The sequence below is a fragment of the Triticum aestivum genome, chromosome 2D (assembly GCF_018294505.1).
Source record: "Triticum aestivum cultivar Chinese Spring chromosome 2D, IWGSC CS RefSeq v2.1, whole genome shotgun sequence".
Lineage (NCBI taxonomy): Eukaryota > Viridiplantae > Streptophyta > Magnoliopsida > Poales > Poaceae > Triticum > Triticum aestivum.
Window position 1 is genome coordinate 12771413 of NC_057799.1, and position 27821 is coordinate 12799233.

The 27821-nt window shown below is 46.6% G+C and overlaps 4 protein-coding genes across 4 annotated transcripts; 3 read left to right on the forward strand and 1 right to left on the reverse strand.

The window, feature by feature from the left end:
• The first annotated feature begins 5480 nt into the window (after positions 1–5480).
• LOC123051080 (7-deoxyloganetin glucosyltransferase) lies at positions 5481–7480 on the forward strand. Its single transcript, XM_044473841.1, has 2 exons — positions 5481–6147; positions 6246–7480. The coding sequence occupies exons 1-2, from the start codon at positions 5637–5639 to the stop codon at positions 7241–7243; spliced, it is 1509 nt and encodes a 502-aa protein (XP_044329776.1). The 5' UTR covers positions 5481–5636; the 3' UTR covers positions 7244–7480.
• Positions 7481–7720: 240 nt separating this feature from the next.
• Positions 7721–10454, forward strand: LOC123051081 (glyoxylate/hydroxypyruvate reductase HPR3). Its single transcript, XM_044473844.1, has 2 exons — positions 7721–9671; positions 9749–10454. The coding sequence occupies exons 1-2, from the start codon at positions 9243–9245 to the stop codon at positions 10268–10270; spliced, it is 951 nt and encodes a 316-aa protein (XP_044329779.1). The 5' UTR covers positions 7721–9242; the 3' UTR covers positions 10271–10454.
• A 1025-nt stretch (positions 10455–11479) lies between these two features.
• Positions 11480–13465, forward strand: LOC101290608 (7-deoxyloganetin glucosyltransferase). The gene is made up of 2 exons (XM_044473843.1): positions 11480–12095; positions 12182–13465. The coding sequence occupies exons 1-2, from the start codon at positions 11579–11581 to the stop codon at positions 13117–13119; spliced, it is 1455 nt and encodes a 484-aa protein (XP_044329778.1). The 5' UTR covers positions 11480–11578; the 3' UTR covers positions 13120–13465.
• Positions 13466–13846: 381 nt separating this feature from the next.
• On the reverse strand, positions 13847–27809 carry LOC123051079 (ABC transporter B family member 25, mitochondrial). The gene is made up of 20 exons (XM_044473840.1): positions 27452–27809; positions 26474–26686; positions 25634–25820; positions 25405–25466; positions 24808–24851; positions 24432–24534; positions 24176–24283; positions 23948–24031; positions 23775–23835; positions 23045–23190; positions 22640–22756; positions 22444–22529; positions 18357–18445; positions 17503–17558; positions 17292–17372; positions 16479–16544; positions 16296–16388; positions 16124–16188; positions 14392–14527; positions 13847–14289 (listed from the first exon to the last, which is right to left on the reverse strand). Exons 1-20 carry the CDS (start codon positions 27701–27703, stop codon positions 14173–14175), a joined length of 2166 nt encoding a protein of 721 aa, XP_044329775.1. The 5' UTR covers positions 27704–27809; the 3' UTR covers positions 13847–14172.
• Positions 27810–27821: the final 12 nt, after the last annotated feature.

Here is a 27821-nt window from a genome sequence, read left to right on the forward strand (position 1 = left end):
ACCATGTTAATTGTCGGGAGGATCAAGGAAGAGGCCCATCTTTGGGCTCTAGTGGGTGCGAAATACTTGAGTAATGTAATGTTGCGAGAGCAGTTGTTTTCTTCCCTGTGTTGCGGGCATAAGTGTAAACCTTCTTTCTTAATCAATGAAAATGGCAAATCTTTTGCCTTGTTCGAAAAAAAATGAATAGTAATCTTTCGATGACAAACTGGACCGTGTGTGTTCTATGATTTATCGAGGGCGCCATCATGTTCTATGTTCTGTTAGATCTTGGATTTGGGATTGGGAGTCGCTGGTAGGTTTGGAGGGGGAGAATGCATGTGTGGTACTGCAATCTATTCATGGCGCCGCTGCCTTGGTCCTGACGTCCCGTATCCGTATGGCCATCTGCGAGACTGTGACTGCGAGTTCATTGTCCGGTCTTTCACAAAATAGTAGTGGCCCACCTTCGATGCACCCACGTTGCATCCACATAAGAAAACATATTAAAGATATATGAAACTTCGTGGGAACGATCGTCAACAAATGTTATTGGTGCTTGCAAAGTTTGGTTGTCAAATAACTTTCGAGGAGCTCTGTACAAAAAAACAAAATTACAAAATCTGCACAAACAATGCACTTACCTTTTGATTAATTATAATGATTTTGTCTATATATATCCCTGAGTGTTGTCAGTAATGTAAAAGGAGATGCATCACTACAAAATACTTCCTGAAATAATTGCAAATATTTTGAATGAGGCTGCACAGAAGTTCACTCTGGGTGATACTGGACATGGCACTTGGGAAATTTTATGAGCTCGTTGCATCAATGTAGCCGGACAAAATTCAGTAGTGTAACGCGGGAGATAGAAAAATCACCAACGAGGCTTGAAAAGCTCATGAATATGAACATTGACCGGTCTGAGATATAAAGAAAAAGATAAAAAATGGATGTATCGCGAGGAGACGATGTGGCTGCAGAGATCGTGCCTGGTGGGAGATCGTATCGTAATACAAAGCTTTTCCATGCAAAGTCAGTGTGGCGAGCGAGAGAGAAAAGTAGTAAAAAACTGGTGGACTTGCATGGAGTTGAGCACGGCGGAGATGACATGGGGGTTGCGACCAAATCTTACTTTCAGAATACATTCTTTGCTGATTATACTCCTGAACCCTCTCCTATTATTGATCTAGCTAGTACAGTCACACGTTACTGATGAAATGAGTGATTCTTTATGTGTTGCTTTCGCTGATCATCAGGAGATTGCAGATGCACTTCTCTAAACTGCTCTGCTCAAAGATGGTTTTCCAGCATGCTTCTTCGAAAGAAATTGGTCCACGCTTAAATTTGCTGCAGCAGGCAATCAATCAGCCATGGTCTATAGCCAAGCCGCCGTGCCGATACAAAGCCAGACCTCAAGATCTCACACAGAAGTGGCATATGTAGAATTGGCATGGCAATGCAAATCCTAGTTAGATCAGACGACACTAGCTAGGCATGATGATTCTGGGTTTTAACCAGCTGAGCAACTTGGATCTGAGAGTTTTACAACCAGATCTTATAAAATCGAGAGGCAAGAGCATTTCAGGCAATAACATAACACGAGTAAGCCAGTCCTCAAACTGTATATATATGCGCAACTGAAAATATAACAAGCCTGCTCACCATTATGCATTCATTAACATGTAATGCAAGGTCCACCGGTAAAACGTTGAATAAGATTCCATAATGCCAAACCAGAGCGTCGTTACCTCAAAACTGGATCACTACAGCCATGATAGCTTCAAACCTAATTAATATACATACACAGTCTCTAGGAGGGGTCATACGAGGCCATACTAGAGAGACATAAGTAGAAGAACCGTCGTAGGCACCAGAACGATCAGTGCCACGTTGCACGCCTGCTCGATGTTCTTCAGCTTCTTAAGGAACTTCTCATGGTCCTCCGCGCTCCGCCTGCACATAATGGCAATTATATTAGTTAGAAGATGAAAAGGTATCACTTTTTACTTTCAAAGTATTACTCCCTCCGTGTCAAAACATAAGACGTTTTTTGACACAGCCAAAGTATCAAAAAAACGTCTTATATAAAGTTACAGAGGTAGTATATACATTTTGCATCTAGGTTTATCTAAGGCAAGTCACAATTCACACAAAGTTCATAACAGGAGCCCTACTTTGCATCTAAAAACCATCTTCATGCAGCACTGCTGCTGCCCGGAACAGAATCGATGTTCCCAGAACACATAAGGGGAAAATGGATCGCCTATAACAACCTATGATCAGCCCAACCCAATGCACATATGTACCATGAATACACAGAACAAAAATCAAATAAACATATACCAGCAGGCTGATTAGTGACCACCAGCAGAGCAGGAACCATAACAACACTGGCAGCTAATCGAGGAGAAACAGTCCTTGCAGCACTGCTGCTGCCAGGAACAGAATCGCTGTTCCCAGAAACTGCTACCATTGAAGGAGCAGACACGCATGAAAACACGGCCAAAACCACACAACTGAACACACATATAAAAACTAAACAGCATACCACGCCACTTTCTAACAGCCGAAGAAAGAGGCCTAAATACACAAACATCACAGAAAATAAATTACTGCAGATTAAACCATATGGTTAACATCTGAAAGAACACACACCAAGATTGGACACAGAAGGTAGCAACAATAATCAGTCGGATCCGACTGATTATTGTTGCTACCTTCTGTGTCCAATCTTGGTGTGTGTTCGATCCGACTGATTATCGACAGTCTCATCTGTTTAACTTCTTTTTTTTTTGAAAGTTCCAACATTTTTCTGGGAACTTTCGCAACAAAACTTAAGCTTGTAATAATTTTCTCCCGAACCTGCAATGAAAAAAAAATCTAAAGTTTGGACAATCTCATCCGTTTAACTTGCATGTGGGCAGCAATCAGTCACATGTGCTCATTTACCCTTGTACGGTTTCTCTAACGTGTTTGGAAAAAATCAGTCCACACGAGCAGAAAATCTTGTGCCACTGTGTACAATATGGTGTTTTCTGTGAGTTCTCGCAACGATATACTCCCTCAGCAACAAAACGTAGGACTTTTTTTTTATGCCCCATGCAAAACCAAAAAAACGTCTTACAGTCTGGTACAGAGGTTGTATTTTTTGAACAATGGATGCATATATGAAGGAATGAAATTCGATATATATTTATTTTTTAAGGAGTACAAGAACTTGTGTTTACAGCTTCCAATCCAGGGCGACAAACTTGTTCTTTACAGATCTATGATGTACTCCGTACCTTGGCTTCTGTCGTTGCACCCGCCAACGATGACAGTGACCAATTTCATTTCAGTGGAATGAATTATGTTGAGAAACACCGTATGTATACCTACGACTATACACTATCACTTTCATATGAATTTTTTTCGATAAAAGGAATATATTAATATCACGAAGATACCAATTACACCCGGCCTCTGCAACAACATAATACCCTAATGGCATTACAGATGCACACAGTCAAAAAAGATGAAAAAGAAGAAGCTAAAAAGAAAAGCCCCGCTACAGAATTCTAGTCCATGCAGCAACAATACAACTACCACCAAAACAACACCTAAAATACAAGTTCTCCAAAAATGACGCCTCAAAGAAGGAAACAGTGTATAAGCGTCGTCGTCACCCGATCGTAGATCTTGGGTTTCACCCCAAAGATAGTCCCCGCTCTCAAAATAATGCCTTCAACAAGACAATTGTCAGGCACAACCAATTAAGGCCGGACCTTTGATTTTCATCCTGAGAGGTAAGACTTTGAACAACACCTGTGTTGCCGCCCCCACTTACATACCGCTGCTGCAAAATCCGAAACTCCAAGCAAGTTCCTCATCGCCACAAAGGCTCCAATCACCATTACCAGTCCTTCGATCTCGGCTTCCATGACATTCTCCACCTCTGACTTCAACATGGAACTAAACATATCCCGTGATGGCAACAGATAGCAGAGCTTCGCACCGCTTCCCCCTTAACGGAGAACCAGTGGGCACGATCGAATCCCACCCGATCCAGCAATATCCAGGAATAACACACCCATGGGAGTTCGCCGGCGAAGCCTTTCGGAACCCGACACTCCGACCAGATCAAGAAGGACAGGCGTCAGGCAGATCTGCGTCTTGTCACTTGAGGAACCCTAGGACCGCCCCCTTAAATCAGGTCGAGCCTGTAGCCCCCACATCGCCACGGCACCCCGGATCAGATCGGGGTGGTGCGTGGATCTAGTGCCGCAACGGGAGCAGCAAGGGCGCTGGGAAAGGCCGCCTCGTTGGTAGCCAACAGCGCACCGCCGCGCATGGAGGAGCAGGCCACGCAAACGCCATGGCGGACGCAAACGCCATGGTGGACCCAAACGTCATCTGAATTACTTATAAAAGAACTCTGCTTGAATAAACATGACTACCGCACTCGCACAAATAACTTTGAGAATTGTCAAGACACAAAATGTCACTGCAAAAATGAGTAAATCATATGTTAAGCTTAAAACAGAGAGTACCGACTTCATGGTAGTGCCCTTATACAAAAAAAAATGTGTGTGAGAAACAATGCATTGTATGATTGTATCTCATTATATTTTTCAGGTGTTGGCCATCTTAAAATTTTGCTTGCTTATAAATATAGGGACTGGCTAGGGGTAAGTTGACTGAATATTTGATTTGGGTCAGTCGATCTGTTTTCAACCGTCAGATTCGAAATGAACGGCCAGATTGATTTCTTCAACCTCCAGCCCGATCTACTGTTCATCTTCTTCCATGTAATCGCCGCACGTACCACCAGCCTAGCCGCTGTCCTCCGACACTCGCGGCCGGCGGCGCTCCTGCGTCAGCCCGGCCACCCCGCCCTCCCATCAACCACTGCCCACCGCCGTGCTTCCGCCGCCCCGGGCCATCCCTCTAGCCCCCCCCCCCCTCCCCCCGCGACGAGCTTTTCTCCGACGAAGCCACACCGCCGCCCCACCACCGCCGCCGTCTACCACCGCCCCCACCCAAAACCCTAAGATAGATACTGGGGTAGCCTGCCCAACGACCTTCTTCTTCCCCTCCGGCAAGTTTCTTCCTCCCGCACTTGTTTCTTCCTTCAACCAAAATCGACTGACCCAATATTTGAATGTCGGGCGATTAACATGTAGCTATTGTGATAAATATAACATGCACTACTGTTTTCATAGATTATTGTGATATTGGTTTTAAAATATGAGGGATATGGGGATGTGGCTCACAGTGGACCACCTTTTCTCTTTCTTTTCCCTCTCTATTCATCCCATCAATCACATACATTTGACAGGACAATTAGACAGCAAAGTAGGGAACATGGTGAACTAGACCGGATCAAAATTAGACAATCGTGGTGCACTATTTGATACGGCCCCACACTTAAAAAATAAAGCCTCAAACTTGGAATCTCACATGCTAGTCGTCGGTCTTCACGTGCCAAGAACTAGCGCTACAGTACACTGAATGGTGAATGCTAACCACCAAGGAGTTATCCTGTCCCTGTCCACGCTGCCCACGCACTGATTAGTATTCCCACTCACTCTGTACCGTACGTAAGCTTGAATTTCTTTTCTTTCCTGCCAGAAAACCAGAGTCTCGATCTGCATCGCCACCATCCCGGCGACGACATGCGCGCCGACGGCAAGCCCCACGCGGTGTGCGTCCCGTACCCGGCGCAGGGCCACGCCACCCCGATGATGAAGCTGGCCAAGGTCCTCCACTGCAGGGGCTTCCACATCACCTTCGTCTACACCGAGCACAACCACCGGCGCCTCGTCCGCTCCCGCGGCGCCGGCGCCGTCGCGGGCCTCCCGGACTTCCGCTTCGCCACCATCCCCGACGGCCTGCCGCCGTCCGACCCCGACGCCACCCAGGACCAGGCGTCCATCTGCCACTCCACCACGACCACCTGCCTCCCCCACCTGAAGAGCCTGCTTGGCGGCCTCAACAACAGCGCAGCGGGGACGGGGACGCCGCCGGTGACGTGCGTCGTCGCGGACAGCATCATGAGCTTCGCGGTGGACGCCGCAGCGGAGCTCGGCGTGCCGTGCGCGCTGTTCTGGACCGCCAGCGCCTGCGGTTACATGGGCTATTACAACTTTCAGTTCCTGGTAGATCATGGCCTTACTCCTCTCAAAGGTACCTCTATGCTATCACAGCCAAGATTCTAGTATTTTGAGATGTGTAACAAGCTAACAACGAACAAGTAACAAATAATGTTCCTTTTGATGAGCTAGGTGAAGAGCAACTGACGAACGGCTACTTGGACACGCCGGTGACAAATGCTCTCGGCATGACCAAGCACATGCGCCTCCGGGACTTCCCGTCCTTCGTCCGCACCACCGACCGGGACGACATCCTGCTCAACTTCATGATACACGAGCTAGAGCGAGCGAGCCGTGCTGATGCCGTCATCGTCAACACCTTTGACGAGATGGAGCAGCCGGCGCTCGACGCCATGCGCGCCATCCTCGCCCCGCCAGTCTACACCATCGGCCCGCTCAACTTTGTTGTGGAGCAGCTAGTCCCCGACGGCGGCGACGGCAGCGCCTCGCTCGCGGCGATTCGCCCCAGCCTTTGGAGGGAAGACCGGTCCTGCCTAGAGTGGCTCCGCGGCAGGGAGCCCCGGTCCGTGGTGTACGTCAACTTCGGGAGCATCACCACCATGACCAGCCTTGAGCTGGTCGAGTTCGCCTGGGGGCTGGCCAACTGCGGCTACGACTTCCTGTGGATCGTGAGGAACGACCTGGTGAAGGGTGACGCCGCAGTGCTGCCCCCGGACTTCGTAGAGGCGACCAAGGGCCGGTGTTTCTTGGCGAGCTGGTGCGAGCAGGAGGCGGTGCTGCGGAACGAGGCCGTGGGCGCCTTCCTGACGCACTACGGGTGGAACTCGATGATGGAGGGGCTCAGCGCCGGGCTGCCGATGCTGGGCTGGCCCTTCTTCGCCGAGCAGCAGACCAACTGTCGGTACGCGTGCGTGGAGTGGGGCGTCGGGTTGGAGGTCGGCGACGACGTGCGCCGGGAGGTGGTGGAGGAGAGGATAAGGGAGGTGATGGGTGGTGGTGAGGTGGGGAGGGAGATGAGGCGGAAGGCAATGGAGTGGAAGGAGATCGCCGTCCGTGCCACGACCCGACCTGGTGGCAGATCGTTGGCCAACCTTGAGCTTCTACTCAAGAATACCGTTGGATCGTCCTTCTCCCGCCGCGGTGCAAACAGATCTAGTGCCCGGGATTGACCGCAATCCGTAAGTAGTACTAGAGGATATCAATTTGTGGGCATTTAGAGTTCAAAAAAGGTATGATTTGGACCGGCTCTACAAGCTCTAGGTTTGAAAAACATACTTTTCTCTTCCCGGAATCATATGATTGTGGAGACACTACACATGCAGCGTTTTCTCATGTTGTTTCTCCCAATAAATGGTTATGTGCGGTTTGTTCTGAGCAACGATTTATCGACAATCTCTTCCGTTCAACTTTTTCTTTGCAAGTTCCGAATTTTTTTCCGGAAGTTTCAACTTATTTTGCAACAAAGATTAAGCTTGTAATAATTTTCTCCGGAACCTCCAATGAAAAAAATTCTACAGTTTGGATAATTTTACCCTGAACTTTCCTGAATGTTTTTGAACTTTTAACAAAATCCCTATTATCTCTGGCATCTGGCTTTCTTGATTTTTCGAAGGGTTGAAGCGGCTTTGACTAGAGGAATAAACTGGTCCATCTCTTCTCTCCCCGTGACGATGAGCACATCCAGTTTTGTCCCGGGCATGCGCTGCTGCATCTGCATGTGCAGCAGAAAACGCCATGGGAAAAGGCAGCGGTCCGTCCCAGCCATGTGCATGCCCGCACAACATGGGACATCGTGGATTGGTGCTTGTCCCCGCCATTTTGCATGTGGTCTTGTATTACTGTGTTCTTCTATCATTCGATGGAGGCCTAATTTTGAAAATTTCAAAACTCAAACTTTCAATTTTAAATTTTTCTGAATTTTTTTACCACATGTATACAAGGATGTAATGTGTATGTGCGTAAAATTTCAGCATGAAATATCTTGAATTGGGAGCTGCACAAAAAACAATCATGGATTTTGGGGATGAACAGTATTCATGGAGGAAAATTTGCCAAATAAGCTTATCATTTTGCTAATTGTTGCGCTAATCCTTCGATGTCTCTGATCACCCTAGCCTTTTCTATGTAATATACTCTCATTTGCTTTTCCCCCTAATATCTGGTTCACGCTCCGCCACTGCATGCGACAAGAAACAACGGAAGAAACAATTAGCACCATACCTTGTAGCGTAGCCGAGAAAGCCGATACGAAGGAGTACCATCAACATTTGTGAAAAAAAAATCAACAAAATGATGACCAACTCCGAAGAAATTTTAGTGAAAGGAACTGGCACAAATCGTGAAACTAATCATAGGGAGGAAGCGATGCGAGGCAAAGTGAGCGGCGGGCGCAAATGCCCTCGTGATCGTCGCGAGAACCATAGACTGCCGCCTCAGCCTACCCCTTTCCCCGGTCTATAGTGCGCTGACAATGCCACGTATCCCAATGGCGATAAAATGCAGAGGCCAGCCGTACTAGTAAGTAGGCCCAGATAGGAAAAAGCCCTCGACCACCGGCTAAAAATTGCAGTCCCACTCAACCCTTAAAGCCCAAAGTGAAGACATCTCGCCAATTCCTGCACACAATCCAGTGAGACCCGGATAAAATCGTTGGACACAATCCAAAATTGCCATCCTCAATAGATCCGCCTTTGTCAATTTTAATTTCATGTTTGAAAGTCATGCTACAAATGTTGATGCTGATAGGTTAGCCAAGTTTTCATACTTTCTTGATTAGGGTAGACATGTTTGGTTGCTACAACCTCACGATCCCTTCTGTATTCCTCTCCTTCGGGAGTTTGATCAATAAAGCTTGGGTTTCCCCTAAAAGAAAATTTGACTGTGGGCCTTTAAAACTTTAGGCAGCATATTGAGTTAAATGATAGTGCATTTTCTATTGGGTCACATTGAGACATGAGCCTCAAAATATGGCTGAAATTCCAACAGTGTTCACCTCCGAGCCTTAGGTGGTGTCATTTTCTAAGTTCAAAAAACAATTGGCAGCAGGTTCGGGAGATTCAGCAGCAATGGCTTGGCTTCTAGTCACCCTAAAACCACCAACCGCATCCATTGTCCCTCCGAAGCATCACCTGCTGATTCCATCCTCATCCCCATCTTCCAACAGAGAACATGGCCGCGCCGCCGCCCGCCGACGAGAGGCCGCTGGTGATGCTGGCGCAGCCGCTCTTCCCGGAGTTCGCCGCGGCGCTCGCTGGTCGCTACCGGTTCGCGCTGCTGGCGGACGCCGACGCGGCGGCCGCGGACGAGGCGAGGGCGCTGCTGGTAGGGGGGCTCCCGCCGGTCACGGCCCAGCACCTGGGCGCGCTCCCGGCGCTCGAGCTCGTGGCGTGCACCTCCGTGGGCGTGGACCACGTGGACCTTGACGCGTGCCGGAGCCGCGGGCTCAGCGTGACCAACGCCGGCGCCGCGTTCGCGGCCGACTCGGCCGACTACGCCGTCGGGCTTCTCGTCGCCGTGCTCCGAAGGGTGGCCGCCGCCGACGTGTACGTCCGCGGCGGCAGGTGGGCTGCCGACGGCGACTATCCTCTCACCACCAAGGTTAGTACCTACTGCTCACTCTGTTGTTGGCCATCCCAAAGAAGAGGATGATTTGACTAGAGTCTTGGCGATGGCAGGTGAGCGGCAAGCGGTTGGGAATCGTGGGGCTGGGCAACATCGGCTCCCGCGTCGCCCGGCGTCTCGCCGCCTTCGGCTGCGCGGTCTCCTACCACTCGAGGTCGCCCAAGCCGTCGGCGCCGTACCCGTTCGTCCCGGCGCTGCGCGACCTGGCCGCCGGCAGCGACGTGCTGGTGCTCTCCTGCGCGCTGACAGACGAGACCAAGCACATGGTGAACCGGGACGTGATGGAGGCGCTGGGGAAGGGCGGGGTGCTGGTCAACGTCGGCCGGGGCGGCCTCGTGGACGAGCCGGAGCTGGTCAGGTGCCTCCGCCAGGGCGTCATCGGCGGCGCCGGCCTGGACGTGTACGAGAACGAGCCGGCCGTGCCGCCGGAGCTGCTCGCCATGGACAACGTCGTGCTCTCGGACCACAGGGCCGTGCTCACGCCGGAGTCCATCGGCGGCGTGCTTGAGGTCGTCATCGCCAACCTCGACGCCTTCTTCTCGGGGAGGCCGCTGGTCAGCCCCATGGAGCTCTGAAACATGAATGAACATCACTCACTGGTTAGATGAAATTGATTCGATGTCGTGTGAAGAAAATGTATTCTGCAACAGTATATATGGAGTGATTATCACTTCGTGCTCGACAAGATGAAGTTGATTAAATACACTTGGTTACTTTATTGGCGTATATTTACACTTCAATGCAATCCAATTTCTTTGAGTGAGCGCACAAAATCTGGGTGAATAAAATCTGCAAAAATAGACTGCTTAAGTGCTTATGACTTCATTTTCAATATGGTCAAGTTGATTAAAGATTTGTTCCATTATTACATATAAAGTTAATCATTTTTAAATCGGGGTTTCGGGTATTGTTCCTCAAAGGTAGGTGAAACATGAATATTACTAGAAGATAGGTGGAACATGAATATGACTTGGCCACTTCGGAGCGGCCTAGGCCACCGTGACCGCCTTCCCCCACCCAGAAACCAACCGCTGACACAGGCTTAATGGAGGCGGAGGCTATTCTTCCCCTCTCATTTAGCTACAGGGCTTACCGTGGCCCTGTGAGCTTACTGCCGGACATGGCAAGACATGTCATTGGAAATGTAAATATTTTCATCTGGTTTATATGAAAATCATTTAGTTTGCATGAATTCTGTTTGGGTTGTTAAAATCCGCTCTGACATGTTTGTGCACACGGTTGGATGGCCGGCTCCTGCATCAGTGTCCGTGGACTGCTCCCCACCATAGTAATGGAGCTACCAAAAAAATATTCGGTGGGCCTAATAGTAAAACAATGCTACCAAATTAAAAATCAATGCATTGTTGTGGGCTAGACTTCATGTAAAACTTTTTTTTGCTTGAACCCATGGCGGGCCATGGCCTTTTCAGCCTTGCTGAAGCTCAGCCGGTGCCCCACTGGTCAGCGGACGGATACGATGTTCGATTTAGGGATTAACATTGGAGATGCCCTTAATCAGTTATAAAGTGAAGCTTCCCCTTCCCCGCAAAATTAAAGAGAAAAAATGAAGCTTCCTGCCAAAAACAAAGCCCTCAAAAAAGAGTTCAAGTGAAGCTACCAGGAAGCCAGTTTATACGATTAGTCTTCCAAGACGATTAGTCAAAAATGTCCGTTTCAGAAAGTTCAAAACCGCACATGCGTACAAAAGAGTATCGCCATCTGTTGTGACTTTGAACGGTATGAGTCCAAAGCGCACAATTTCAGGCAAACTTGGACACTCACTCTCATCTGCTATATGTACATCTGCACCGTGACATTGCCACTGCAAGCAGGGAGGTTCCTCATTTTCTCCCACTAAACGCAAAATTTCTCTAGGCGACGACATGGCCACGAACAAGAAGCAGCCCCACGCCGTGCTCGTGCCGTTCCCGGCGCAGGGGCACGTCACGCCGATGATGAAGCTGGCCAAGGTCCTGCACCGCAAGGGCTTCCACATCACCTTCGTCAACACCGAGTACAACCAGCGCCGCCTCGTCCGCTCCCGCGTCCCCGGCGCCGTGGCCGGCCTCCCGGGCTTCCGCTTCGCCACCATCCCAGACGGCATACCCACGTCTGATGTCGACGCCGACGCCGATGCCCCGCAGGACCCGGTGTCCCTCTGTTACTACACGATGACCACCTGCCTCCCCCACTTGAAGAACCTGCTCCGCGACCTCAACGGCGCGGTTGGGGCGCCGCGGGTGAGCTGCGTCGTGGGCGATGGCGTCATGAGCTTCTGCATGGATGCCGCCGCGGACCTCGGCGTGCCGTGCGCGCTGTTCTGGACTGCCAGCGCCTGCGGCTTCATGGGCTACCGCAACTTCCGGTTCCTCCTAGACGAGGGCCTCACCCCTCTCAAAGGTATGCATGCCATGCGGGCGCAAGCTTGCAATACGTAGCAACCATGTCCGGGAGGTACTATAACTTGTGTTGATTGATCTGAGCAGATGAGGACCAAGTGAAGAACGGGTACTTGGACACGCCGGTGGCACAGGCACACGGGATGAGCAAGCACATGCGTCTCCGAGACTTCTCATCCTTCGTCCGCACGACGGACCGCAGCGACATCCTGTTCAACTTCCTGCTGCACGAGGTCGAGCAGTCGGACCGCGCGACCGCCATCGTCCTTAACACCATTGACGAGCTCGAGCAGACGGCCCTCGACGCCATGCGCGCCATCCTCCCCCTGCCCGTCTACACCATCGGCCCGCTTAACTCACTCACCGAGCAGCTGGTCTCACAGGAAGGCGATCTCGCCGGGATACGCTCCAGCCTCTGGAGAGAAGACCAGTCATGTCTCAAGTGGCTCCAGGGCAGGGAGCCCCGCTCCGTGGTGTATGTCAACTACGGGAGCGTAACCACCATGTCCAAGCAGGAGCTGGTGGAGTTCGCTTGGGGGCTTGCCAACTGTGGCTACGACTTCCTGTGGATCGTGAGGAACGACCTGGTGAAGGGCGATGCCGCGGTGCTGCCTCCCGAGTTCCTCGAGGCCACCAAGGGCAGGTGCCTCCTAGCGAGCTGGTGCGAGCAGGAGGCGGTGATGCACCACGAGGCGGTGGGCGCCTTCCTGACGCACTGTGGGTGGAACTCGATGATGGAGGGGCTCAGCGCCGGGGTGCCCATGCTATGTTGGCCTTTCTTCGCCGAGCAGCAGACCAACTGCCGATACGCGTGCATGGAGTGGGGCGTCGGGGTGGAGGTCGGCGACGACGTCCGCCGGGAGGCGGTCGAGGCGAGGATAAGGGAGGTGATGGGAGGAGAAGTAGGGAGGGAGATGAGGAGGAGGGCGGCAGAGTGGAAGGAGGTCGCTTCTCGCTCAACCGCGCAACCTGGTGGCAGGTCGTTGGCCAACCTTGAGAGTCTGCTCAAGGATGTACTGAAGTGACCGCCAATAACAAATAATTAAGGTGGGTATATAGTCACTCCTTGCAAAACTATAGTGGATATAATTTTTTACAAAGTCAAACATTGTAAACTTTGACTAGTTTATTGAAAACTTAACTACATTTACCAATTAGCCTTCTACCATTTACCCGCTAAACTTTGGAAGCTGTCTTTCAAGTTAACAAATATACGTATTGAAAAGCTAACAAATATAGGTCGATAAAAGCAGAAATTTGTGTGCGGCGGGTGCAGGCAATATGGTAGTCTATATGGATTTCTTGGCTAGAAAAGCCAACAAATATATGTATTGGTGGAATCTAGAGAAAGCGGACAAGATTATATACTAATTCTTCTGTTTATGTCCATGCACTATGAATGCAATGCACACAACCTGAAGATCAACAGGTGATTCAGTGTTCAGACTATTGTGTGGTGTGGTTTCAGTGTTGAGAGATATCTGGTGGCTGGCTGCACACAGCACCAATATTCATGCAGCTTAAGACACAACATCAGATCATTTAGGAAAACAGGGATGCATAGATTGCTTGCATTTACCTATTGCCATACCGGCGATTGACGAAGGACGACGCTTGTGGGACGGTGCAGATCATTCGATCAACATCACTTTCTTCAGTCCCTGATGTCTGGCCCGAGAGACACACAGGCAGTCAGGATGACACAAAATGTGACAGTAAAAAACTAAGATGAGGCACACAGTAGATCAGACAGGTACGTATGTAACTCGAAATAATTGAATGTTAGTATGTTACTACATTAAGCTGCAAACGGAATATTTACTTATTCCATGTAGTAAAAGGATTATTACATGGACATATGGACATACGCCGGTATTGTTAGATATCTGTACAGGAAAATTTAGCCTCTCGGCTCTCTAAAATGGAGAACTTCCCCCTGTATCTGAAATCTCAAGAAGTGCATTTACAAGGCAGATAAATAAAAACCTGCTTCAGTTGAAATATGGCTATGTATTGTTTTCCCATGCAAAGGGAAAACGTATTGGGTGTATCAAACTTATGTACCAAAAGCAGAAGCATCAACTGCCTTCAGTGGTATTCTGCTGGGACCAAAGTTCGGCATAACGCCCGTGCTTCGACAGAAGAAGATCATGTGGCCCTTGTTCCACTACTGTTCCATTCTCCAAGACGATGATCTGAAAATCAGTTGAAAGATTACTTACATGGGAATTATGGAAGTGACTACCTCGTCAGATATGTATGCTGTACTGTCTATGTATGTGCAGAAATGTGAATACCTCATCACATAGCATTGCAGTTGTGAGTCGATGAGCAATAAATACCGAGGTTCGATCGACGGATAAAGACATTAGAGAATTCAGAATCGACGATTCAGTAGTGCTATCCAGTGCGCTTGTAGCTTCATCACATAACCTGGTACAAATCAGGTTAGAAAGTTAATTCAGTGAGGGGAACTCGCAAGCCCATTATTTGCACACAATAAATTGTTTGATGAGTATCTGAAATCAGTTCAAACATCAAAACCATTTAGCAGGCCTAACTAATGCTTTTTTTTAAACAGAGGCAAAATTGTTTGATAAGCATCTGAGATAGAATGAAAATCTGAAGCTCTCATCTCATACTCTTGTATCCTCATCCCCTTTTCTTTCGATCCACCTAACACAGCCACAGCGCCCTAGTTGTGAGGATTCCTTCTCGAGGCCTCACAAAGAGGTATAAGAGCCGAGATCCGCTCCATCTGCGCTCATCATATCTTGTGATCAACCCGTAACATCCACCACGAAAGGTGCAACTTGATTTCTGTTGAGCAGCACAAAATCCTTAGCCGGGTTGGACTGATTTGGAGTTGAGCTGCGACAGCGCCTTCAAAGCCTTTGGCAGCAACACGGCACATCTTGAGCGCCATGCAAGCAAGTTCTGACCAGATTCATACGAAGTTGGAGCAATTACTCGCGACTGAACCCCATGAATGTGGCCAACCTCAGCAAGCAATTAGTGTCGACCCAGGAGAGCGTCGATGAGGCATGCTTGAAGCAATTGGAGGTGGCGCGATCAGCTCCGGTCCTCCTGTACCGGATTGAGCGTGGCTGTCAAGTTCTTTGGTGCCGTCGCTTCTGTTCATTTGCAAGCTCCCTCCAGTGTCACTAGCGCAGTCACCTTAGCTCACATTCAGGAGGATGAGCTCGACATGCACCGCCCGCCCCTGAGTGCTGCCAGAGGCCAAGTCCAGTGTGCCTGCTTCTTCACCCAGCACTGTCCCTCCTGCATCTTCCAAGTGGCAGAAGCGTTCAGCTGGTGACAATTTCACTCACGGGCATCAGTTGCGAGATTTTAGGTGTGCGAATGGACTGTGCTTTCACTGTGTTGATAAGTACGTCCGAGTCTCCTATGTGGCGTGTATCTGAGAGGGCTGGGGCCCCCTCAAGTGCAAGGTGTTCATGTGGTTAGTGACGGTGAATGGGTGTAGGATGCTGGACAGACTGGACAGAGGACTACAACACCCGCCGGCCTGCCCTCTGCCACCAGACAGCCGAGACCATGTTGCACATCCTCACTGACTACTTCACACGGAAGGTCTGGCACAAGGTGCTGAGAGAGTTCTCTCTACAATTCATATGGTCTGAGCCCGGCGATGAGCTGCTGCCTCGGCTGGACCATGCTGCAGAGCACGCCAGGGCTAATAAGTTAAGAGATTATATTCCCTAATCTCCCTAATGATGTGGCGCATCTGTCAGCTTCGAAATGACTTCTTTGACAGCACAACCAGAGGTGCATACATGACTCTGGATGATTGCAGGTGCAAAGGCGCTGAGGAGGCTGCCACAACATGCTTGCCCACCAGATGGTTCTTGAGAAGTAGTTTAGCTGTACAGATCATTTGCTTCTTTCGTTCTGTTTTTTTCTTCTACTTTTTGGCTGTAAGTTGGATGCCACATTGACGTTTTCTTCTAATACTAAATGATGTGCGCTTAGGTGCGTAATTCGACAGAAAATATATGAGAAACTCACAGAATGGAGGGCTCCTTCAAGAATACACGAGCAATTGAGACTCGTTGTTTCTCACCACCACTTAACTGCAAAAATAGCCAAACCACAGTTCTTGAGATATGCTCAGCTGTTGTCTATAGAACAGAAGGCTATGATATTTCCTGATGTTGCACAAAATGACGCCGTGTCTTACCTTCAATCCACGCTCTCCCACAACCGTGTCATACTTGTCAGGAAAGTTCATAATTGTATCATGGATAGAGGCACGTCGAGCAGCATCGTAAACCTGTATAGAAAATTGGAAAATACATTAGCTTCTCCACAAAAAACATTTGAGCATGCTATAACTGCCATATGGATTGCAAGCACATTTTACCTCTTCATCATTTGCTGATAACCGCCCATATTGTATATTATGCTTAATTGTGTCATTGAAAAGTACCTGTAATGATATTCATGGTGTAAGCTTGGAGGCAAAATAAACTGACCAGATCCCTGCAGAAAGAACACATTCAATCTACTCCCAAGATTTTATGACGCTGAAGAAAGTGTCTTTTCAATTGTCTATTAGAACTTTTAAACTAGCCCAAAAAGGGATGAGCCCCATGGATATCTATTGGAACTTTTAAACTAGTCCAACAAGGGATGAGCCCCGCAGAATTTTAATTTAGGTCCGAATGACCATGAGATAACCAGAATTTGCTCTTCACAGGAGTTGAACCCTGGTAGGCAGGGATACACAAGTCCTTTCCACTGAACTACGGCCCAGTTCTCAATTGTCTATTGGCCCTCTTCATGTGTTAACAGATTCCTTGTCCTATATGTAGTGATACTTCAGTTTGTATTTCAATAAAAAAAGATTCATATTTGGGTTCCGAATAAATAATGAGAAATGTACAACAATGATAGCTAGCACAAGTTCTTAGGCCCTATCTGTGGGTTGTGGCTTCAACAGAAGCAGATGTCGTGGGGAAGCTGATGTGCTGCGGAAACTACTTTTTTGTAGGATGGTTGTACATGGTAAGTTGGTTTTCTAAAGAATAACTTAATAGGTACAGTTTCCCCTTCTCGAAAGTAAATCATATAGGAATGCATTACGATACTACAGCACAATTTAGTAGATTCAGTAAGAGGACAACAAAATATGAAAACTAAGCATTGACAGAGAATATAGTATCAAGGGGCTAACCGTATCCTGTGGCACAACACCAAGCGACTTCCGAAGACTGTCCAGTGTGACTCCCCGGATATCTTGCCCGTCTATTCGTATCTGCCAGGAAGAGAGAAAAAGGATATCACAAGAACAGAAACTTTAAAGTACATAACAAACTTGAGAAGCCTTCAGGGGCATCAATTCATGAGCAGGAAATCAAAAGGGAGATTGATGCGTGCGTTCTTACAGATCCTGAAGTTGAATCAAAAAATCTAAAGAGAAGTTTAAGTATGGTTGACTTTCCTGTAGAAGAAAGGATTAGTTAATTAACAGTCACTCACCCAGAAGTAACAATTCTATTATGGTTCACGTTAAAGCAAAGATTAAACACTATGTGCTGTAAATCCAGTAGACAAAATTTGGACTCATATAAAATGCAGAAGCAAAGATATACAAAATAATCATCTGAAATAAGCCCTATAGGCTATAAATATATTTGGATAAAAAGTTAGTATATCCATTACAGGAAAATTTGGTGTCCTTCATTACTTTTTTTCCCATTAGCCATGACAACACAGCTTGTTACAAAAATCATGGATTGGCCAAATATATATGAAGATCTTACATTATAAGACATTGCTGATGGGTTCCCTACTAAGATTTCTAGTTAGTGTATTTAGAGATCTAAAATAAATCAAAGCTCTTGCTAACCACAACTGAGATATATCATCACATTGCACGCCTAGAGAAGCACGGCAGAAACAGATGATCCAATTAACTCGACACAAAAATTATGTTGATAGTAGCAAGCAACTAACAGTGGGTTGTCAACTCTTTTATAATTGCATAGAGGTGTATAAGGGCACTTCAAGATGAGCTTCTAATTCCAAGAAACCCTCCATACATTCGCGCACTGATCTCTATTTTTCATAAGTGGTCTATATTATTATGATATCCAACAATTCTACTTGGCACCACAAAACCCGTGAGTCAATGAAGCCCATGAATTGAATGTTATATTTTTGGTAACACAAACATAAGATAGCTGATAGCATTGAGCCATTGACATTAACATTAGTTAGTAAATAAGATTAGCTTTACCGCTGCCACTAGTTCCAACAATTGCCACACTTTTTCCTGCTGGTACAGTGAAAGTGGCCCCATTAAGAATCGTCCTTTCTGGGGCATACCTGGAAGAAATCAAATCTCTGAGCTACCCATTAAATAAATATGGCACAGAATAAGATTGTTCTAATTACAGCCTATACTACATCATGTGTCATATTTACATATTGTGTTTAAAGCCTTGCTTGTCTTAATAAAACGTCTTGAATTAATGCTTGTTAGTTAGGGTACACTTTGTTGAAGTGTATATGTGGATTGCCTAGCCCTTTCCACCAGTTCAGACTTTTGGTTGTGTTGGCTACTGCATGAAGCTTAACATGGTATCAGAGTTTAAGGTCTTGAGTTCAAGTCCTGGCTTTCATAATTTATCCAAAAGTTGTTGCAGCCCCCTCTATGTTCATGTATAGGCCTCTTGAGTCTATTCACGTGTTGACTTCATGCTTCACACGTGAGAGGGGGTGTTGAAGTGTATATGTGGATTGCCTAGCCCTTTCCATCAGTTCGGACTTTTGGTTGCATTGGTTAGTGCATGAAGCTTAACAAATTTAATATGTACCATAACTATTTCTCAAAATTTAGCTAATTAAAGGATGCAAAAAATATTTTAGATCCTAGTTTTGTATGTGTAAATCCTTAGTAACCGATGCCCCATAATGGAACTGCTAGTAGTCGCGAATATCTCCTTCCCTAATCCAAGATTGATTTTATTCTTACGAAATATAAGTGTTGTATGACCGAATAATTCAAGGAGGCATGTGAGATGCAAAGGAGGAATAAGCTTTCTTTTTTGAAATTTTGTTAACCGAGAGAAGTTGAAGCTGCATAGATTAATTTCAATTAGTAGCGGTGGACATCAAAAACCAAACTCAAACCTAATTAACCAAATTATCCAAAGGCTTTAGACTTAGTAGAACTAAAACCGAGTACATGAGGTGTAGTTTCAGTACTACTAGGCACGAAGAGGAGGAGGTTAGCCTTGATGGGCAGGTGGTGCCTCGGAAGGTCACCTTTAGATATTTGGGGTCTATGCTGCAGAAGGATGGGGATATCGATGAAGATGTGAATCATCGAATCAAAGCCGGATGGATGAAGTGGCGCCAAGCTTCTGGCATTCTCTGTGACAAGAGTGCCACAAAAGCTAAAAGACAAGTTCTATAGGACGGTGGTTCGACCCGCAGTGTTGTATGGAGCTGAGTGTTGGCCGACTAAAAGGCGACATGTTCAACAGTTAGGTGTGGCGGAGATGCGCATGTTGAGATGGATGTGTGGCCACACAAGGACCGAGTCCGGAATAATGATATACGAGATAGAGTTGGGGTAGCGCCGATTGAATAGAAGCTTGTCCTTTATCGACTGAGATGTTTTCGGCATATTCAGTGCAGGCCTCCAGAAGTGCCAGTGCATAGCGGACGGCTAAAGTGTGCCGATAATGTCAAGAGAGGTCGGGGTAGACAGAACTTGACATGGGAGGAGTCCGTAAAGAGGGATCTGAAGGAGTAGCCATGAACAGGAGTGCGTGAAAGCTTGCTATCCATGTGCCAGAACCATGAGTTGGTTGCGAGATCTTATGGGTTTCACCTCTAGCCTACCCCAACTTGTTTGGGACTAAAGGCTTTGTTGCTGTTGTTGTTGGTGGTGGTGGTGGTTTACTATTTGGCTATTGTTTGCAAGAAACCGAATTTAGTTTGGTGAATTCAGTTGTTGCTTTGTAAAAACTGAATTAACAGATAAAACAAAAGCTCACACAAGCCCATGAAGATTTATAACTCACTCCAGCTTATCCACCCAGCAAGCCAGCACACTAAGCCTAACAAAAGACCACCAAAATGCGCAGGTCACCAGAAGAAGCAGCCACCAAGAGTCCATGCCCAACCTAATCTACCCAATCCAGCACTTTGCATTGTTCACAGGTCCTGCCCAAAAGAAGCTAACGAACAGAACCACTGCTTCATTGATGCAGTGGTGTCTGCTCCACCTGTTTCAATGCACCTCCTACCTCCTCCGTGCTTATCTGTCTCTTTACCGTGCCCCAGCAAAGCTTCCTTTCCTTGACAGGCCACGACTCACAGAAGTTACTTGACCTAAATTTTACTAATAAATTCACTGCTAAAAGAAGTTTCAGGAAAGAAAAAAATCATGAAAATGCAAAAGTGACTTTTGCGTTTCTTTTCATTGATAAGGCAGAGTTCAAGTTACAATGCTCCTAAGAGGTACAGGGAGTGAGAAATGTAGGAAAAATTAATATACATCCCAGGTCTGGGGCAGAGTGTCACGAAGCCCGAAAGCACCAACTCTGGCCCAGAGCGCTGCCTCGTCCTTTATCTTCACAACAAGGTTGCTGACTGAAGGTTTGGCGCCCTCGAAGACACAGTCGTTACGGTGTTTCCAGATCATCCATGGGGTGAGCAAGGCAATGGAAGCGAGGCCTTCGCGCATGGGCTTCGCGCAGTGTGCCACCAGTCCAGAAGGGAAGCATCATAGTCCGGCGGTGTGCAAGACATGCGGAGCCAGGCAAGCATCTCATGCCAAACCTGTCTGGAAAACGGACAGCAGAGCAGCGGTGCATCTTCTCGGGGCTCTGGCAGCAGAGGAGGTATGAGGTGTGGTGCTCTCGCAGCAGGTGGCGTGCGAGGCGGTCGGCGGTCCAACACCGATCCTGATCAGAGAGCCAGTGGAAGATGCGCACACGAAGGGGCGCCCAGTTCTTCCAAATGAACTTCCAGGAGCTGCTGTGGATCGAACCCTGGAAGGTGGCCTGATAGCAGGATTTCGCAGAGTAAGATCTGCTCGAAGTCCACTTCCATAGGAGGCGATCAGGTTCAGTGGTCAGGGTGGTGTGCTCAACGGCGTGCCAGAGCTGGATGTACTGTCCGATCTCGTGAATGCCCAGCATGCCATGGATATCGTGAGCCCAAGCGTTGGCCTGTAGCCCGACAAAAACGGTTTGCAGTTTCCAGCGGCGCTTCGAGATGCAGGCGTAAAGCTGCGGTGCGATCTCGCTGACTGAGCGCCAGCCGCTCCACCGGTCCTCCCAAAATAAGGTGGTACGGCCATCACCCACGGCCATAGAGGTGGAGGTGAAGAACAGAGCAAGCTCCTCAGCAGAGAACTGCAGATCTAAGTTGCTCCATGCCCGGTTGCTGTCTGTGTGGCTGAACCAGAGCCGTCGCAGGCGGAGGTCCAGCCCAGTGTGCTCTAGGTCAGGGATGCCAAGGTCTCCCAGCTCGAGTCGACGGCAAGTTCGGCGCCAATTAACATGGCGCTTGCCGCCATTGGCAGTCTCGCGCCCAGCCCACAGGAACCCCCCTCTCAATCTTCTCGAGCTGCTTGATGATTTTTTTGGATGGTGCAAAGACCAGCAGCTGGCGCATGGGGATTGCACAGAGGACGGATTTGACAGTCGCGAGGAGTTCAGCCTTGTTCATGAGCCCCGCTTTCCATGACAGGAGATTTCTTCGCACCGTGTCCACAAGCGGCTGCAGCTTCGCGGCAGTGGGGCGCCTCACCATGAGGGTAATTCCCAGATACGTGAGGGGGAACTCAACTATTGGACACTCCAGGACCTGGACAACAAGTGCAGCCTCGTAGGGGCGCCGTGGAGGAGGGTGGCGGAGCTCTTGGCGAAGTTGACGCAGAGCCCGGAGGCACAGTCAAACTCGCTCTAAAAGGAGAGACCCAGTACTAGAAGCTCCTGCACCAGGTGGGGTCTGGGGAAGGATTATACGAGGCAAGCCTTATTACCCCTGCACAGTGCAATGCAGAGAGGCTGCGTCAAACACAGGACCTCTTGGCACAAGTGGGGAGTACTTCACCACTGCGCCAGGCATGTCCTTCAAAGAGAAAATCACTCTACAGGGATGATTTGAGAGTCCTTCCACGTTTTCCCAAAGGAAACCAAGGTATACTCGAAAAAAACAGTACCATTGTATTGACTCAATGGTTAAAAGAAAATCAGCTCCTTAGTGTTGAGATGCTTTGAAACTTGCTACTCATGAAGTATTCTTGTTTGGAAATAGCATAAGCACTTAGCGGCACTTAACAAGCTAACAGAGACAAAACTTACCCGAAATGGACATTCTCGAATTCAATGCATCCTCCCTTGAACTGCAAAGGTTGTGCATGAAGCTCATCCTTTATTCCAGGTTTTTCCTAAAAAGACGTAATGAATAAGGTCTTTGAGACCATGGTTTTAAAGATAAATTAAAACTGCATGCCATTAGGCATTATGCAATACGAATCTATGACTACAAAGCTTTTACCTCAAGCAATTGAAACATGGACTTCATGTCAATAAGGCTTTGTCTAGATTCTCGATAAACACTACCAAGGAAGTTCAGAGGCACTGAGAGCTGGAATAGAAGTCCATTAACCATTACCTGTATGGCAAGATTTCAATACATCAATCAAAGGCAACTGCAAGGCTAAGAAAGGCAGAGAACCGGAAAGAACTGAAGCTTCACGTCAAGTCATTTTAAAAGAATTTTATTTTCCAGTTACACTTTTTCACTTCTAACTCTGAGGTAATATTGGGAAAACATTACCTTACCGCAGTTGCATATCTTTCCACTTTGGTGTGCATGGGTTGCTACCTCAATATGTCAAAGCGATCTCAGAAATGAAACTATAGAAGATATAAAAGACAAATGGTTGACATAAAGAATTACCAAATCACCGACAGTCAGAGCACCACTCATTACACCATATGAGCTCAAAACCATTGCTGTGGATAATGACACACTAAATATAACATTTTGCCCAAAGTTCAAGTAGGCAAGGCTACTTTGGGCTTTCAGTGCAGAATCCTCGTATCCTGAGCACATTGTAAAGAAAAAAACACTAGTCAATAGATCAAAAATATCAAACAAAGTAAAATTATGGTGTATGCAATGTTAATTGCAAGTTAAGAATCACCTAATGTTGCAGCATAACTTAATGTTCTATTAACACTTTCTTAAGTATTAATCTCATTTAGTTTTTCTTTTTAAGAGAGACCTGAAGGATTGGAGTATCAACAAAGAACTAGCTATGGACAGGGGTGCGTGGAAGCTTGCTATCCATGTGCCAGAGCCATGAGTTGGTCCCGAGATCTTATGGGTTTCACCTCTAGCCTACCCCAACTTGTTTGGGACTAAAGGCTTTGTTGTTGTTGTTGCTGTTGTTGTAGTTTTTCTTTTTAAATACCAGTTTTCAACATATACAGATGTGAAACATAGAAATCAGAAATTTCATATGTATCAAACTGTAATTTTTCATGTCCTTAGTTTTGTAAGAAAGGTGAATATATATATATATATATATATATATATATAATGCCAGTTGGTCAAATAGGTGAATAGTTGTGCATTTCCACTATAATAACATCTCTCCCGAGAATGAATGGACACACGTACTCACTCTTTAAATATTTGTCATACTTCTGAACTTCAAATTGCTCATTGTTGAAGTATTTGACAGTCTGTAGAATATCAGAGAGCAAAGATTGGTATGAACATGCTTGAATTAAGATATCGACGATTAAAGAAATGGACCAGACACCAGATTAATGGATGGGATAACCATGGGATGACCTCGTAATTCAGAAGGGAGTCAACTGCCACCGCACCAGAAGCATTATCAGCTTTATTCATGGCTGTCCTGAACTTGGTCCGCCACTGCAATAATGAAACAGAAAGCGATGAGAGGAATAAGAGTAAGACATGATACAAAAGTGATCATTAGATATATTAGATTGAGCATTTATGTAACCAAGAATATCATAAGACTACAGCTGTGATGACAGAGTACAGCGTTCGCACCTGTGTCAAAGCCAAAGTGAAAACAATATAAGTAGCAACTGAAACTGAAGTAATCCAAGCAAAAGTGGAGCCGAACTTGTAGGCAAGTATACTTGACACCATACCAATCTGTAAATACGAAACAAAACACAATGCAGACAAAGCTCAAGCAAACGCTCCGAGAATAAGTGGCACCAATTACCAAAAGCAACATCAATATCACAGGCAATATGCACAACTGATGGATGGTAACCGTTGGAGAAGTAATTATGAGTACCTCTAGTATTGTGGGAACAATATTGAACACTGTCACCGTAAGAATGAAATTTATTGCGTTGCTCCCTCTGTCAATTATGCGATTTAGAGCTCCAGTTTGCCGGCTGAAAAACATAAACAGGCAAAGGAACATAAAAATTCAAATAATCCCCAGCTCGTAAACATCAAAACTCAGCAACTACATAATAACTGCGAGTGTTGAATTCTTATAACGTGTTTCCACAATGATTTACACAAGCAGCAGTTAGACCTAGGGCCGATTAATAGCTAGCAGGGAGGCACCTTACTGAACGCACGGAATATGGTGTGGACAATCAATGAATTAAGGATAACATTGAAGCACACATGATGGCATGAATCAGAGCATTCACAGATACCTTAGATGATAACGAAGATCAAGCTCATGCAAGTGAGAAAACACCTGCAATACGAAAAGTTAATAAACTAAAGTAATACTTAAAGTGTCTACAGATAAACATCAAAATAGCTGCGCAGGACTACAGGTCCATCGAAAACTGAAAATGGATACAAATGTACAGATGACACTCGATCCTCACAGAAGTACAGATAAAAATAGTTGGGCTCCAGCGAAGTGCAAGATCTTCAAATGATTCTTTTCCTTTTTCTAGCTTTTCTAGTGTCAGTTAGGCCTTTAGCGTTCTTTTGCTTGCTTTCAGTTTTTTTTTATTGCTAGATAGACCTTGCGCCATTTGGACATTTTTCTGCTAATGAAAATGACATGCACTTAGGTGCGGGTTCGAGCAAAAGAATGTACAGATACCACTCATAGTAACCTTTTATCATCTTCATGAATATAAGGACATATACGAGAAAATGTATAGCAAGAAAATAAGATATACTTCATTCAAGATATATCCATACTGTGTGAAATATCTGAAATTCTGGATAGCTACAGTAATCAAACAACTTCACTAAAAAGTAATACCATGGAAATGAAAAGGTTCAAAATTTACCATCCTGGAGAGTGAACGGATGGCTCTCCAGGTAACTTTCGAAAATAAAGCATTCCGCAGTTCTGGAAACAGAAAATTTACCATAAATATTTGCCATAATGCATAAAACATAGTTGTATATGTTATGACAGGAGAGCAGAAAGAGAGAACCTAAAAAATACTGAGTTTCTTTCGGCGGCTTTTCAGGCATAAGTAAACATTGATAAGCAAGTTCTGTAACAAAATTTACCTGTACAAGCTGATACTCCTGACCGTGCAATACCATATCCAATCAGAACTGCTGCTGGGCTTGCAAAGAGAGCCAACAGGGTTGCATTAGCATCTGTAAATCCTGCCAGTGAGGCTTCAGCGCCGCCAAGTGCTGCAAGCCAATCGATAGCAAGCTTAAACAAGAAAGGCACTTGAACATTTATGACCTGGTGTTCATTGTAAATAGAAATGGTTAGGTGATAAGGTTGAAAGCTTCATGTAACCCTGGATCAATTCTCTTTTGTGAAATTAGATCAATTCAGATGGGGAGCCCTTCCACGCGATGACAGTTTCAAAAAAAAAACTTCATGTAACAGCTTCCATGTTTTAAGTCCATCATGGCATATATCATAACTGCAAGGGAAATATTCTTTTCTTTGATTTAAGAATGATGATAGTTGACTATTTCTATCTGAGACCTTGTTGAGCAATTAAAGAAGAAGAAATTACCTATTTTGTTTTACAAAGAAATAAGCATCCAGCAAATAGGATGCATCTGATTTTACCACATTGCATCAAAATAGGTCAAAAGGATCATTTGTATAAAAGCCAAGAATATCAGTACACTATGAGTAATACAAATGCACTGCATTCCAACGAAGTGGGGTAAGGAGATTATCAATTTTGAGCCTACAGCATGATTGTCAATGGTAGACTCTACAGAAAAGTGTTAGCCCAAATGGGGTTGCTAATACATCGCAGATCACTAGTACTTAATGACTACAACAGAAAACAAAAGCATTTGCTAACAAAAGTGGATTGCATTATTTTAGCTCGAAGAATATTTGTAAAGGGAACAATTTCCACGAGTAACATGTACCTTTGCGCCGACTAAGAGACCCAAGGACAACACAATCCTGATGTTGAAATCGCGGCTATTGTTCAGCCTCAAGTACTTCCAAAGGTTATGAAGGATCTGAATATCTGCTATCTGATCATCGATGTCCTTCTTCGGGGCATCTTTATGCTCGTTGTCATCAGCCGGTTTCCCAGCTGTCACAGCACTGGCAGAAGTGGAGAATGCATTCCCTCTCTAAAAAACAAGTAAGAATCACAAAACCATAATTTGGCAAAGAAATAGTACCTTCTATGAAGAAAAGAAACAGAACAGATGAATCAACTTCTTTCTATCGTTTTGTTAACCATTGATGTCATGAAGCAACCACAAAGCCATACTTGAGTAACCATATTTTCAGTTGGAGCTAAAAAAAGGGCAGGGTAAGTGCAGTTACAGTTCATAGAATCAGAACAAGCAGAGAGAGAAATGCAATACTACCATGTGCTCCACACTTGTCCTTCATTTTGTGCTTTGACAGATTAGGCCAGAGACTGATTTTCACACAGAAACACAGTGGAAAGTTGAGTGCAGGTTGCAGGTTGTCTCAGGTTCTCAACAGAGAAAACTTTGTATACAAAATAAGCCTAAACTTAAGTTAGTGTCTAGATTCATCCCTTGGCAACCACCGGACAAGAAACTGAAGCCCAATCAACAGCTCCCACTAACTCCAGCACTTGTGATTCATTATTATTAGCCCACTACTGTTTTACCAGGAAATTATCACTTGCTTCAGTAAAACATTGATACTTACATATCCATGAATCTGTTATCTATGCACTCAGTGACTCATTGACACTGTATATATCTATGAATCTATTCTCGGCTACTTACTGATTTACTGGGAAATTCTCACTTGTTTCAGTAAAACATTGATACTGTATAGTTATCTATGAATCTAATATCTGCGCATCTCAGCGTTGATGAAAAAAAATTGGGATGAGGAGGACCGCAGGAGGTTACCAGGTCGCAGAGAGGCCACGCGCACCACCGCGGCGGGAAGGCCGAGCCCGGGAGCAGGCAGTGGAGGGGGCCCAAGGGGGCGCGTCCCCCCGTCCCCGGAGAGACCCTGCAGCCTGGTCCGAAGCCCCCGAGGTGAGGCGTCGGCGCGGGCGGGCCGTTGGTCCCGCCGGGCCGCCGGAGCGCCGCGGGGAGCTGGAAGCGGGAGCCCCGCAGGAGGTGCCTCGCGGCGAGCACGCGGGAGCAGGGCCGCATGGCGCGGCGCCGGCGCTCCCCGGCCGGCGACGGACGGGACGAGGGGAGAGGGGGGAGAAGGCCGGTCAACCTTGGGAGGCGGAGCTGGGCATTTCGCGGGCGCGGTGAGCGACTTGTA